The sequence below is a fragment of the Triturus cristatus genome, chromosome 8 (genome assembly GCF_964204655.1).
Source record: "Triturus cristatus chromosome 8, aTriCri1.1, whole genome shotgun sequence".
Classification (NCBI taxonomy): Eukaryota; Metazoa; Chordata; class Amphibia; order Caudata; family Salamandridae; genus Triturus; species Triturus cristatus.
In genome coordinates this window covers 1,408,772,045-1,408,787,094 of record NC_140591.1, presented here as the reverse complement: position 1 = coordinate 1,408,787,094, position 15,050 = coordinate 1,408,772,045, and the positions used below count along the sequence as shown (strand labels likewise).

Below are 15,050 nucleotides of genomic sequence, written 5' to 3'. Positions count from 1 at the left end.
GTCCATGCACATGCGAGTCTGGGAAGGCAGCTTATTCTAATAGGTGGGAGCCAGGTATGATGAATATCGACCACCACACCGTGACCTAAGGATGCGGGGGATAGTAAGTAGTGCTTTGTCCTTAGATCGCAGTCTCTTCACTGGGTGATTGTGTTTAAGCCCCTGTTGTAAGTAGCCAGGCCCTTTCTTAAAAGTCAAACAACAGCTTTTATATACAATTGGCTTTCTGGTCGGCAACCAGTGAAGTGATCTTTAAAGTGGACTAGCAGCGGCTCTTGTGGGAAGATTGGAAATGAGCCATGTCGCTGTGTTTTTTATGACCTGCACTTTAAGACAGCAGTGTCTCATTTGTGGAAGCAAATAAGGAATTGCCAAAGTCAAGCCTACTAACAATTAGAGCTTGCACCAGGGTTTTTCTAGCTGCTAGCGGAAAAAAAGGAAGTGCCTGCCACAGGAGACGCATCATGTGGAAGCAGATACCTGTTATGGATAAAACCTGCTCCTTCATTGTAAGGAGTTGATCTATCTTGAAGCCTAGATTTTTTTTACTACATGACAGGGGGAGGGAGCACAGTCTAGTTCAGGAGGCCACCAATCGGGCGTCCACTGCTGTTGGACATTTGCAAATATCATTTTCTGTATTTAAGTAAAGATAATTGTCTGACATCCACTCTGCAATTGATTTCATCCCGTTTTAGACGCATCCCTTTGTTTAAGTCACATTTCGATCAAAGGAGATAATCAGCTGAGTGTTGTCAGCATAAGACAGAGTTTCAAGGCTGAAGGATTTAATGAACTTGGCAAGTGTGGCCACATATATATTGAACAGGGTGGGGCTCAGACAGGAGCCCTGCAGAACCCCCTTGTCATAAATCATTGTTCTAGACCTAAATGTCCCCAGCGAGATGACTTGAGATTGATTTTCCAAGAAGTCTTGAAACCACTATAAAGCTGTCCCATAGATCCCTGTTTCATTTATCCTTTGTGATAGTCTAGCATGCAACAGAGTGTTAAAATCTGCCGTCGGGTATAAGAGCACAAGCATAGATGGAGTGTTGACATCGAAAGAACATCTTATGGAGTCCAACACCGCACCAAGGTTGTCTCCGTGCTGTGCTCAGATCTGAACCCAGACTGAGATGTGTCCAAGATCTTATTTACTTCAAGGTAGTCTGACAGCTGTTTATTAATCAGCCCTTCCATGAGCTTTCCAAGGAGAGGAAGCAGATAGATGGGCCAGTAATTTGCAAGAACTGAAAAGTCCATTTTGGCCTTTTTGTTAATGGGCATAATCTGGGCAGATTTCCAGGCCAACTGCATTTTCCCGGTCTCTATTGACAGATTGAAGAGAGATTTGATTTCTGGCGCAATTAGCTTAGCAAGAACAGCAGTCCTTCTTTCACAGGCCAGATGTGTACCTAGGATTTAAGTCTCATGGTCCAATATTTACATATGGTGCCAAGTTTAAAGTAGCAGAAGGTTCTGTCGGTATCCACCCCATTCAGAGGAGTTTGGAAATTCTTGTTGTCCTGCCCTGGCCACAAGCTTGTCCAGGGGCACAACACATTTGAAACCCTTTGTGAGTGTGCTGAGGCAGAGCCTTTGTGATGTCTATAGATGGTAGGTGACGGCTCCTCCCTTCTATCAAAGCAGAGATGACCCATACTGCCAACAACTATTCACCTTTGTCTCACTGTCTGGGAGTAATACACATAGACCAATTGCTAGCTACACCTAGTCATATGACTCAGGATACAGGCTGCAGGCACCAAATGGTTGGGACAAGAAAATGGCAACTTTCTAAAAGTGGCATTTGCAGAATTGCGACTTAAAATCTGACTTTACCATTAATGAGAGTTTTAAATTACAATTCTTTAGACAGCAAACTCGACATTCCTACTTGCTCCCAATTGAAGTTATCACTATTAAATGTGATAAAGTAACCCAATGTTCTCCTATGAGAGAGGTAGGCCTTACAATAGTGAACAACGATTTTAAGAGCTTTTTTACTACCAGGACAGTAAAACTTGAAACAGCATGTCCAACTTTTTAAATAAACTGCACCATGCCCTATGGGCGATATGTAGCCTACTCTAGGGATGGCTTATATATGAAAAAGGTAGGTTTTCGCCTGGCAAAAGATTTATTTTGCCAGGTCAAAATGGCAGTTTAAAACTGCACACACAGGCTGCAATGTCAGGCCTGAGTCATGTTATACCCGACTACTTAAGTGGGTAGCACAATTAGTTTTGCAGACTCAATAGTAGCATGCCTCAGGTACATTTAGTACCCCTTTACTAGGGATTTATATGTAAATTAAGTGCGCCAATTGGGTGTAAGTCAATGTTACCATGTTTTAGGAATTCAGCACACAAACCTAAGCACTGGTTGGTAGTGATAAAGTGCAGAGTCCTAAGGCAAAAAAAAACGTGATCAGCAAAAATGGAGGAGTAAGGCAAACTGTTAGACCTGGCACCATTGGCGTGGGTCTCCCCTGCATTTTTGCCTTTACCTCCTGTGTTTTTGCTGTGTTGGGCTCCGTTTTGCTGGTCTAGATGCTTTGGGCACTTTGTCACTGCTGTTCAGTGCCAAAGTGCAAGTGCTCCCTTTTAGTGGTTCAATGATTGGCATATTTGATTTACTTGTCAGACCCTAGTATAGTGCACTGTGTGTGCCCAGGGCCTGTAAATCAAATGCTGCTAGTGGGCTACAGCACTGATTATGCCACCCACAGAAGCATCCTGTAAAATGTAACTCTGGCCTACAATTGCAGAGCCTGTGTGCAGTCTGGGACTGCCATGTCGACTTGGCAAGTGCACACACTCGCCAGTCCCTAAACCTTCCGTTTTCTACATATTAGTCACCCCTATGGGCAGGGTGCATTGTAAGTGAAAGGTAGGATATGCCCTGATGTGTGTGGCATGTCCTGAGAGTGAAATACTGCCAATTTCACTATTGTAAGGCTACCTGTTCCCATAGAACAGAATGGGTGTTTGTTTATAACATCTTATAAACATAACTGGCCCTGGGAACAAGGTATAAAAACAGTTTAGTATGCCTGAACTCAGAATGTTAAAATGGATCTTTTAGTGAGGGTGATTTTTACATACTGTGTTTGAAAATGCCACTTTTAGAAAGTAGGTATTTTCTTGCCTAACCATCCAGTGTGCCTCTGCTAGGTTTTTGTATTGCATGTCTGGCTTTTGGATGACAGGGGCTGGAGAGGGGCAGTGGCTCCAAAAGTCTGAGTCAGGGCTGGGCCGAATAGACCTGGGCTGCATTTAGAGTAGGGGGAGGAGATTTCTTTTACCTGAATGGGCCTGGTCTGCCTTCAACAATGCTGTCTCCACCTCCTGCCAGGAAGCTGCACCAGTGAGGACAGAACTGGTTTTGGCGGGGTACAGACACACTCTGCCTTCAGAAAACAAAGGATTTGTGTGTATAAAAAGTGGGGCCCAGACCTCAGACTTTTATATCACTTCTGGGAAATCAAGAGGAACCTTTGCCACGGAGAAGAGCTGGAGAAGCTGAGGAGGAATACTGCCACTGTGTTGTTCGCTGTCGGGGTTGACCTGCAGTGGCTTCTTGCTGCCAAGGAAAGGAGAAAAGGACTTTGCTGTTTGCTTTGTCACCTACTTGAGGACAAGATCTCCAAGTGCTTGAAACTGAACTTGCCTCCTGTTCTCATGTCTCAGGGACACAAAAATGTCCCCCCTTCTGTGTCACTGCATCTGGAACTGCTGTTTCAGCTGCCACAGAAAGAAATTGCAACACCGATGCGGGCGAGTGACGCCATAACCTGCACCGAAGCCGTGGGCACTGCTTGTTACGGGCATGACTCATCGCCCCGACTTTCACTGTAGGCCCGATGCCGGCTGACCCCGTGCTGCATCGACTCCGAAGCCGACATCGAGGCCGCTTCCTACAATGGAGCTGCGGACAACGCTCGTGATATCCACGACGCAACGTCCTGACTCACACCGTAGCCCCGACCTCATTGATGCCGGTGCTTCATCAACACAGAGCCGATCCTCGACGTGGGCGACCCCCGAATCCATCGACATCGTACCGGCGTAAGGGACCACGGCCATCGTGACATCACCTCCGCAACACAGTAAGGAACCAACGTCTCACCTCCCCTGCACCGCAGTAAGAAACAGAGGCCTCACCTCCCTTGGGGTTGTAAGGAACCAACGCCACTCGGCAGCAACTAAGCATCACCTCCCCGACGCCATGCACCATCTTTGCTTTTACCGTTTCCAAGGTACTGTTCCTTGTGGCCCCGACGCTGCGCACCTCGCGGTCGGTGCCGTACTTGGGGACTTTCATCTGTCACAACGTCGTTATAACTCCAGGTGGAGTCATTTGTTGCTATAAGCTGTATTTTAGTGAATAACTTATTTTTAAGGATATCTTGATAACTGTATTGTGGATTTTTGTTGTTTGGTCTTGTTTTGGTTTAGATACAGATTACTTATTTTACTAAACTGGAGTGGTGCCCATTTGTAGTGTTTTCACTGTATTACTGTATGTGTTAACAAATGCTTTACACACTGCCTCTGAGATAAGCCCATCTGCACCTGCCAAGCTACCAATGGGGTGAGCAGGGGTTATTTAAGGAGTGTATCCCTCTTACCCTGACTAGACGCAAGGTTCCCTATTTGGACAAAGGTACCTACCTCTGCCAACTAGAGACCCCCATTTCTAACACAAACACATTGGGGAAAGACGACCCTAAGGATGACGGGTCTAACATGTACTTTGAGTATGGTAAACATTTCCAATAAATATTTGACTTCCTTGTAAAGAATTATCATTAGTTTCTTCGACAACCCTCCTTTCTTGATTTACTAGAGTTGTATTTGCTTAAATGTTTTTTTGTTTTTTGTTTTTTTGAAGTATTTTAAAATGCAGCAATGTTGGTTGACTTTATCCATTCATCCTCAGACATAACTATACAATGAATAGAAGGGCTTTCTATATTTTTCTTTCAGCCAACTTCTTTAACAAATGACCCTCCGTGTGTAAGAAACCAAACAAGAAAAAGTGGTACAGTTCATGTTGGAGATGTAATGTTCATAGTTTGATCTGCTGGGATCCTCATTTCTAACATTCCTGTTCATTGACTGATGTTTCCAGGTGCATTGTCAAGGCCCAGTCGATCTAACAAAGAGACACAAACCTTAGAAAATCAGAGTAACAAGAGAGCACAATTAGTGTCTGAAATGAAGGCAGAAAATATCAGAATGTTCTTACGGTAAGTCTCCTCTAATACCTTTGCTGTTGAGTTACTTGTTGTAAATGTATCTGTTCTATGAAAGCAGTTGAAATCTTCTCCACAAGGGTTTACCTTTTTTATTGCAAATATACACAGGTGACAGTAGGGTGTCATAATTAAATACCACACTACTCCAAAAAATTGTGTTGTGTTATTTCAAACATATTAATAGAGTGGGCTGTCTGCCATTGTTGTGGCCTTGCAGTGTCAATGGGGTTTTGGCCCTGTTTTGAGGGTTCCATGGTACACAACAGCTTGGTTTGTGAGTTGTAATTGGAAGAGCCAGTGTGGAAGTAGTGGGTATTCTTAATGAAAACTGGATGTCTTGTAAGGTTGTTGGCTGGGGCCAAAAAAAGTTGAGACTAGATGCCTATGTGCCAATTGGGTGCACTCTCTGGCCCTCAGGTGTACTATTGATTTAAGAATACTGTTATATACTCGTGTTGCCTAGCACTACCAGATTACCCATATTGGGTGAATCATGGGAGACTGGAAGCACGGAGGACAGATTTTTGTCCTGGTGTGGCCAATTCCAACCCTAAGGACTGCATTATGTAGCCCCAGTGACCGGACCCTCACTATAATTTGCTGATGGTGGTGGTGTGCCAAGCCGTCATCAGCAGTTTTCTGCCTCTGACAGCGAAGAACACACTGCCTCATGCATGTGCAAGGTCATGCATGGTGGCTGGGAATAGGCTGTGGCACGGTTTGTCCCTTCTGCCCACTTTTGAAAACACATGTGTTTTGGACAATGTTCCCTCCAATTTCTTTCCTCTGTGTGCAGCAGAGTAAAGTCTCTGTGCACTGCAGTCAAGGCTATGTGCGCCAGGCACCCAACCGCGCATGTGGGTGCAGCGACAAATATCAAGTGGAGATTGTGTGAGTATTCATGTTAATTGCAATGTCAGTCATGTGCTGCAATTAACATGAATTCTTTCTCAGAGGCACACAATGTGCCCCGCAAGGGACGGCCTTAGAGCTGGTGGCGGCCTGTGCGACGATGTTTGTTGACACCCCCCAATGACCACCTCTGCCAGTGATTCCCTCACTATTACCCTTCAACAGTGCCCCTCAAGTCTCCATCACCACACTCTCTGAGATGCATTTAATTTGTTTTATAGCGTTACTCATACCAGTGTAGGGTGTACTTTACATTGCACACATTAAACAGAGACAATCAATCATAGGAATGAAATCCGTGTATAAGACATGTTACATATGACAGAGGACTGCAAGGTGTAGGAGTGACATGTCATTCATACTGGTAGGCAGTATATTTTGAGTGCTTTGTCTGGAGAAGCACAAACTCGGAACTCAAAATGTAACACCATGGTTAGGTTTTCTTCTTAATAACAATCGCTTTGTACCCAAATGAACCCTTATTGCAACATTAGGATAATGAGTGGCAAGGGAAAAAATCATAACCCTCTAATCTATATACCTTACAGTATGCATGAAGTTAGGCTGGTGGCTAACAACATAACTCCTAGTGTTGATGGCTTTCCAGCTGGGTTTTACTCAACATTTAGATTATCTTTATATTTTGGCCAAAGCACACAAAATAGACTGAGCACATTTTGGACTCTCTGAACATGAGGCCAGATTTACTTTTAAATTATGATCTAGAGATATACGGCACATCTTACTGTGAGGCTGGAAACAATGAAATCCAAATGGATCCACCCCTTCAAGTCATATTTCTTTAAAGGGAGACATATTTTGTTTTAAATGTTAGAGCTCTTTTGATCTGTTAAACCTCAATAAATTAAGTGCTATCTTTGACAAAGTTTTCTGATTGCAGTTTAGAACCATCACGGTTTATGTGCCTTAAAAACACTGGAGTGCATGTTGCAGGTACAGGGCCTAGGATGCAGGCTAACATGAGCAGGTAAAACAGTGCAGATCCAGCATTAAGAAACAATAATCAAGTTCAAGTTCAAAAGCTTTATTCGGTATGTAAAAATACAAATATATAAGCAGAACAAAACACATAAAATACATAGCAAACAAAAATATCTTGTACACTGAACATGACAGAAGACAATATGTAAAAACATTGTTAAAGTGCATAGTGCTTCCTTGAACAGTTCAGAATTAAACTTAGTTTACCAACAAAGCATCTACATTATATTTTTAACAAAGTGCAGGTTCCATATAAAGTGTCTAATATGTGCAGATGTGCAAAAGATGCTAAGTATAGAAACAGTACCAGAAATACAATGTTCATCCAGAGTTCACTCAAACTACAAAGTGCATATAAAAGTCTGAGCGATACCTAAATGTGCAAAGTACATAACAAAATATAACTAATCGACACAGACTATGGACTTCCTTATATTCATGCATTTTAGCACATAGGATGCCACAAAAAAACAGGTATCAGGACTTTCCAGAGTTGTTAAAAACTTCATTGCTGATTTGGTAGAACGTATCTTATGTTTTAAAAGGATAGGTTTTAGATAAAATTTCCTAAAATGACAATAAAATTTACAGAACAATAAAAAGTGACAGCAGCTTTGTTTTGAAATGTTATCACAAGGACACAGCATATTAGATTTGATCTTCATATCCGGGAATGAGACTAAATGATGCACAATCCCTAGCCTTAGGCGGGTTAGGACAAATCTGTGGGAGTTATAAGTCACAATCGCAAGATATGTCTGGAAACCTCTCCTTAAATTCAGATCAAGGTAAGAAGCAACAGTTATTAAATTACTGGACTGATTCTCTCTAGCCGCATTCTTATGTGCTAGAAACCTCAATTTTATATCTTTCTTTGGTATCAGTGCAGCTGCTTCAGGGTTCAGACGAATATTACAATCAAACAGAAGATTAAACCAGTAGTAAATATAGCTCAGCCATGGTATACGAGACAAATTATCAAGGTTCAAACAATCCTTAATGATTGTTTGTGTAAATACTGTCTCAGTTTTGGACCAGATGGAGCGCCAAAGTAACAATGGGCGTAATGCAGCTAGGTCCATGATAAAGTCAATACCGGCTTCCATATGAGTTAAAATATTGGGAACTGAGGGGGGGGCACATAGCAGTTTCTTCAAAAACTTATTTTCATCATTCTGTAAACTATTAACAGGATGGTGTCCCCATACTCCTGCCCCATATAAAGCGGATGAAATGGGACGGCGCGACGGAGATCCACGCCTCCACGCGCACCTGAGGACTCCCGGCTCCTGGCTCCTCCCTTTCCCCTCGAAGCTCTGCAGCTCCGGCGCGGTTGATGGCGGCTGACGGCGTGAGCGGCTGGCGCGTCTGAAACGGCGGGGGAGCAGCATACTGCTACTAGCTTGCCGTGAAAGCTCGTTTTCATCGTCTTCATCATCGTTTCTGGGCAGGGAAGCAGCTTGGTTCATGGACTTCGAGACGTGCCGCCTCTGACATAGCGTTGTACTTCGCAACATCGCAGCATCGCAGGGCAGCGTCCACAGTATTATTTTCATCCCAGAGCCGGTGTCTGTACCTGCGTCCAGCATTGACGCTGCGCCCGAGGGTCTTGGATGCGGCTGCTACAGTGAGAGGTGGCTGAGCTGCAAGCGCCAGGTGAGCTTCAACAAAAACGACTTAAAATTTCTTTTTGAACTTTTTGAACTCTCATATCTCAGAACTAGCTTATGGTAGCAGCATCCGGTGACAACGACATCGATTAAGGCCTATATTTGCTCTATCTGCTTTTGGGGATGGGGAAGCTGTTGAATACACGGAAGGCGAAGGCTTCTCGCATTCAGGCTAAAGAGGCGCGGAATGCCGCCAAATTATTAAATAAGGGGTGCCTCGGTGATGGTAAGGCAAAGGAGAGAAGTCACAGTGCAGAAAGTTCGGAAGAGCTCGAGGAATCTATCTGTGAGACTCTGTCTTCATCTCTATCTCCATCTTCAGTTTTGAAAGCTTCTCACTGCACAGAAATCGCAGGATCTTCGTTCTTTAAAGACGGGGCATCCACGCAGGCAATCCCAGTGGAAGGGGTTAAAGGCACTAAATCATTTCCTCTCTTTGAAAAGAAAAATGTCGTGTCTGCCCAAGTTTCTTCTGCTCTCTCTCCTCCAATTATTCACCCTCCTAATTCTTCACCTAAATTTAATTTAGGGGCACCCCCTATGTTATCTATGCCTTCTACGCCTTCGTTGAGTGATAATCCCTCCACACATCCCCCAACAACTATGGCGGATGCTACGACCACTAAATCTGTCTCTAATGTCTCTAATGGAGACCATCTCAGTCCTTTGCTTGATTTGGATACTGAGACAGTGGGGGAGATGAAGATGACAGTCAAGGATATGTTAAATTTAATCCTCGACGAGGTTAGAGAGCTGAAGAGGTTCCAGAGATCTGAGCTAGCTTTAATTCATCAACGTCTGGATAAAATGGAAGATCTCTTTTCCGCTTTCCCCGCTCGATTGCAAGAAGCCGAAACCCGCATTTCTAGTTTGGAGGATCAAATGATTAAGGCCAAACAGGACACAAATCAGCTCTCCCTCACCTCACGTGCTCTTGAATCCAAATTGGACGATTTAGAGAACTATAATCGTCGATCTAACCTACGCATAGTGGGGGTTCCGGAGGGTCTTGAAGGGCCCAGCACGCTGCAGTGGGTCACCTCTTTTTTGAAATCTAAAGTCATCCCTAATCATGAGGGCGACCTGACTATTACGCGAGCGCATCGCGTTCCCGCTCAGCCTTTCCCAAATTCTTCCCTTCCTCGAACAATTTTATTGAATTTTTCGGACATACGGATTAAGGAGACTATTCTTTCAACGGCAATTCAGCAAAGACAATTCTTCGTCAATGAAACCGTGAAGTGTCGTATTTTTTCAGACATGTCTGCGTCTGCTGCTCGTAGAAGAAAAGAGTTTGTCCAGATGCTACAATTATTTAAAGCTAAAGGAGCTCAAGCCACGATAGCACAGCAATCCAAACTCAAAGTTTTAGTGAAAGGCAAATTTTTTATGTTGTCAGATATTGCAGCAGCGCAGGAACTACTCCGGGACATTTCTAGCTCTTTATAAGGATAAATTTGGAAGAATTTGGGAAATTTATGGTCTTTAAGGACTTGGACTTGGATTTTGTTGGGTCTGGGGTTTTTTTCTTTCCCTAAATATAGACTGATAGTTGTGACGGTCGTGGTTAGATGATGTTTTTTTTTTTTTTTTTTTTTTTTTTGGTAGGGTGAGGGGAGGATCAGGTGCACAGGATGGAGTGCGGAGTCCAGGGGGTCCAGGGGGTGAGAGATGTCACCCGATTGGTAGGGGGTTGGAACCATTGGTCTGCGTGGGTTGGGGAATCTTAGCCAATGGTGGGGGTGGGGGGGGCGATTGGAGGGTAGGGTTTGGGGGGGTGGTGGGTGTGTTGTAGGGGTTAAAATAATGAAGTCTTTAGTGCTAGGTCTATTATTATGTTTTTTATTAACTATTCTATGCCTGATAGGTGGTTTTTTGTTTACTAAAATGAGAGATTCCTCCAGAAAATATGTAATCTATCTAAATACTGAGTAGTGACTGTTTGAAAATTATTTCTTTCAATGTGAACGGCTTAAATAACAAAAAGAAATTACGGGCCATAGAGCTTTGGATTAAGTCGGAAAATCCTTCGGTAATATTGCTGCAGGAGACTCATATCCCAAATGCAAAATTGGATCAATTCTCTATGTTTAAAAAATGGGCCTCATATCGTGGTTTCTCTTCATTTTCAGAGGCTCAGCGAGGGGTTGCCATATTTCTGAATAAGAATATTTATCCTGAGATCATACAAACAAATGAGGATGCATCAGGACGTTGGTGCTGGGCCTCTTGTAGAATAAAAAATAGATTGAGACCTATTACATTCGTCAGTTTATACGCTCCGGTAGACGATTGCTCCTCAGTTTATGAGGATCTATTTCAATCTTTACTGATGGTGACAGGAGATATTATTATTGGAGGAGATTTCAATCTAATTATGAATTTACGGCTGGATAAGACCACGCAATCTAGGAAACAAGTCAAACCTAAATCATTGAAAGTTATTCTTAACTATAAAAAAACTTTGGACCTTTGTGATCCATGGCGCACTCAATATCCGTCAAAAAAAGAATACACATGTTGGTCAGGCAGGTTTAAGTCTTTTTCACGGATTGACTTTTTTCTAGCCTCTAGACAGCTTAATATGTTGAATCAAAGGCCTATTCATAATGGGTTCTCAGATCATGCAATGTTGGTTATTAATTTTGCTCTGGATCCAAACTCAAAGACTCCTAAGCGTTGGGTATTCAACAAAACATACTTGAATGATGAAATGTGGGTAACGTCTTTGAAAACAGAGATCAATGATTTTGTATTTCGCAATGCCAACTCGGCCCCGATTAATATCATCTGGGATGCTATGAAAGCCTTTATCCGTGGTATAATTATAAGTAAAGATGCAGCAGTATTTAAAGCAATTAAAAGTAAAAAAGAGGCGCTGGAACAAAGAATACAAGCTTTAAACAAATTAAGACAGGCGAATTCATCCAATACGATCTCACATCAATTAGATGAAGCCAAAAGGGCATTAAGCGCACATTATTATGCTCAAAGCGAGGAGATTTTTCGCAGACATTCTCAAAAAATATATGAAGACAGTAATTTTACTGGGAAGTTCCTAGCTTGGCAGGTGAGAGAACAAGCAACGGCTAATTTGATCAGAGAATTAAGATGCCCAGCGACTCAAATAGATACAATAGACTCGATTGGGGTAGGGAAGATAATGCTCACTCACTATAATAAAATCTATAGTCAACAACATAGTATTGATCAAATAAAACTATCGGATTTTTTAGAAAATTGTGCATTGCCCTGCCTTTCTCAAATCGATCAGGAAGCATTGTTATGCCCTTTCTCAGTGGAAGAGGTAGAATTGGTGGTCAAAAACCTACCAAATGGGAAGGCTTCTGGCCCAGACGGATTTCCAGCGGAATTTTTTAAAATGTTTTTTTGCACTTTTTCAAATATTTTTTTGTTATTATTAAATTCGATGTTGGAAGGAGGCTCGATCCCGGACTCTTTTAGAGAAGGAACGGTGGTGAGTTTTCTGAAGAAGGGGAAGGATGCTAAAGACCCAAACTCGTACCGACCAATTACCTTACTAAACACAGATTATAAAATCGTTACTAAATTAATATCAATGCGCATGAATCAAATCTCAACAGAATTGATCCACCCGGATCAGAATGGTTTTATTCCAGGAAGGCAACTGTTTACAAACACACATTATTTAGTTGATGCCTTAGATTATTTTGAGACACGAGGGATCCCAGCATTGATTTTGTTATTAGATGCAGAAAAAGCGTTTGATTTGGTGGTTTGGGAGACACTTTTTATTATTTTAAGGCACTTTGGTATTCCCCATAAAATTGTAAATTTAATTCGAAATCTGTATACTATGGCCAAAGCAAATATTATTATAAATACGGTAATGGTCGGTACTGTTTTCGTTAAGAGAGGTACGAGACAGGGATGTCCCTTATCCCCAGTCTTGTTTGCGTTCTTTATTGAGCCCCTTGCGGCTGCAATAAGGAACTGTGTTAATATCTCTCCCCCTATTCCTTCAATAAGTAAGATCAAACTTTATGCGGATGATATTATGTTATTAATTAAACCTGAGCTTCATTCGCAAGTTAAGATGCTTCAGATCTTCGAAGAGTTCGAAGCCTTAGGGGGTTACCGGATAAACAAAAAGAAAACAGAGATTCTGATTTGTGGGAACAGAGATCCAGAAATACATCCCGATCTAAAGTGTTGCATTAATACTAAACCCAAAAGATATCTCGGGGTCTATTTCTCACAGTCAGTTACGGACTTATATATGCTTAACTTCGATCCCCTTCTTTCTAAAATCCGCTTAATGTTTACACGTTGGAATTCCCTGCCACTATCAATCCTGGGTCGGGTTGCCCTGATAAAAATGTCCATTCTTCCATTATTTAATTTTTTGTTTTCTACTATTCCTTGTTTTTTATCAGGAACGTATTTTTCCAAGATTGAATCTATGTTCTCTGCATTCGTATGGGCAAAGAAGCCTCCTCGCATAGCAATCAATACTCTCTATGCTGATTTAGATCAAGGAGGACTTTCTCTGCCAAATATTAGAGATTATTATAATGCCTATTTTATACAGTATCTGTCGAGATTTAGGAATCCAACTCTAGGTCAAAATTTGTTTATTAATTGTTTCTTCGATCTAATTTGTTTTGAAAATGAGCTACCCCCTCCCCCGCAGATTTTTAAATCCCCCAAATTAGTTCGCTATAAGATTCTCTTATGGTTTCTTAAAAAACGTACTGTTATGTTTAATAGATATTCACTCCCACTAGTTAATGCAACAACTCCACTGTCCAGTATTTTTCCATTGATAGGTATTAAAGGTAGATCGGATATAGTGGACAATTGGGCCAGAGTAGGATTTAGTAAAGTAGCTGATTTTTAAAAAAATGGAGGCTGGATAACTCCTAGAGAGATGGCAAGTCTTGTTCAGACAAATTTTTTGTTGGTTTTGTCATATAATACTATTTTTAAATTTTTGGGCCAACTTGATATTGAACAGCTTAATCAACCAACGCAATTGGTTAAAGATCTCTTGATAAATGAGTGTATAAAGAGACCAGGGGAATGGAAACGTTGCTTAGCATATAGTAGGGAAACGGATTTAAGTAAAAAAGTAATTAAAAAATGGAAGGAACAAGAAAACCATGTATTATCTATGAATACTTGGAAGACCATTAACCATTTTAATTTTAATATACTTCGGGGAGCTAATTGGCGAAGAATGTTATTTTTGGGGAAATGGTTATTATATCGTACTCCTGCTGCCATTTCCAAAATGTATTCAAACTATCCTTCAAACTGTTTCAGATGTACTCAGCACATTTCCGCTAACTGGTCTCACGTAATGGCTCACTGTACCAATATAAGGGAATTTTGGGACGATATTTTTGTGTTCTGCCAGATTAATTTCAAAATTACGCTCCCTTTTAATGAAAAACTGATACTATATGGTTTTGATTCAGATCTTAAAATATCCGCCCAATTGACTAAACTATTGTATATAGTAACGGTAGTTGCAAGATCTTTACTACTGCAAAACTGGCGGACAAAACAGATTCCAAGTAAATTAGAGTGGATACAGAAAATGAGGAGAGTAAGAAAGAGTGAACAAATTTATGCTCTGCGGGTGGGAGGTGGGAGAAAATTTGATAAAATTTGGGGTTCTTTTTTTGATTCGGACTGATGGTTATTTAGTGGATGATGTTTAACTTTATTATGTGAGAATCCTTTATGTTGAAGCTGTTTTTTATGGTATTTGATACTGTATATGTTTGACCAGCAATCCTTACTGTAACTAAAGTACTTCAATAAAAATAAAAATTAAAAAAAATAAAATAAAGCGGATGAAATACACCTAGCTTTGTAAATAGCCAGCATATCTTTCATTCTCCTTTGCCCTAATTTAGCCGCAAATCTAAAAATACTACTGGTGTTTCTATTCATCTTTAACCTCACATTCTCGTCCTCGTTAGTCCATTTCCCATCCCTAGAAAATGTTATCCCCAAATAACAGAAACTGTTGACCAATTGTATCTTAACTTTATCAATAAAGAAGGAAGAATTAGATTTCACCCTCTTTCCGCAGGTCATAACAAAAGTCTTAGTCTTATTGATTATCAGTTTCCTATCTTTGGTAAATAACACAAATCTATCTATAAGGCGTTGTAGGCCATTCTGTGTTCGTGATAAAAGAACCGCAT

General features: G+C 41.4%; 1 protein-coding gene across 4 annotated transcripts in view; it reads left to right on the top strand.

The window, feature by feature from the left end:
• Nucleotides 1-15,050, top strand: part of LOC146805832 (N-acetylated-alpha-linked acidic dipeptidase 2-like) — a 768,743-nt gene that overhangs the window by 241,074 nt on the left and 512,619 nt on the right. For all 4 annotated transcript variants that reach the window (XM_085623135.1, XM_085623133.1, XM_085623136.1 and 1 more), the window contains one exon: nt 5,140-5,257. In XM_085623135.1, the coding sequence (XP_085479261.1) occupies nt 5,140-5,257 (118 nt within the window). The remainder of the gene's footprint in view (nt 1-5,139; nt 5,258-15,050) is intronic.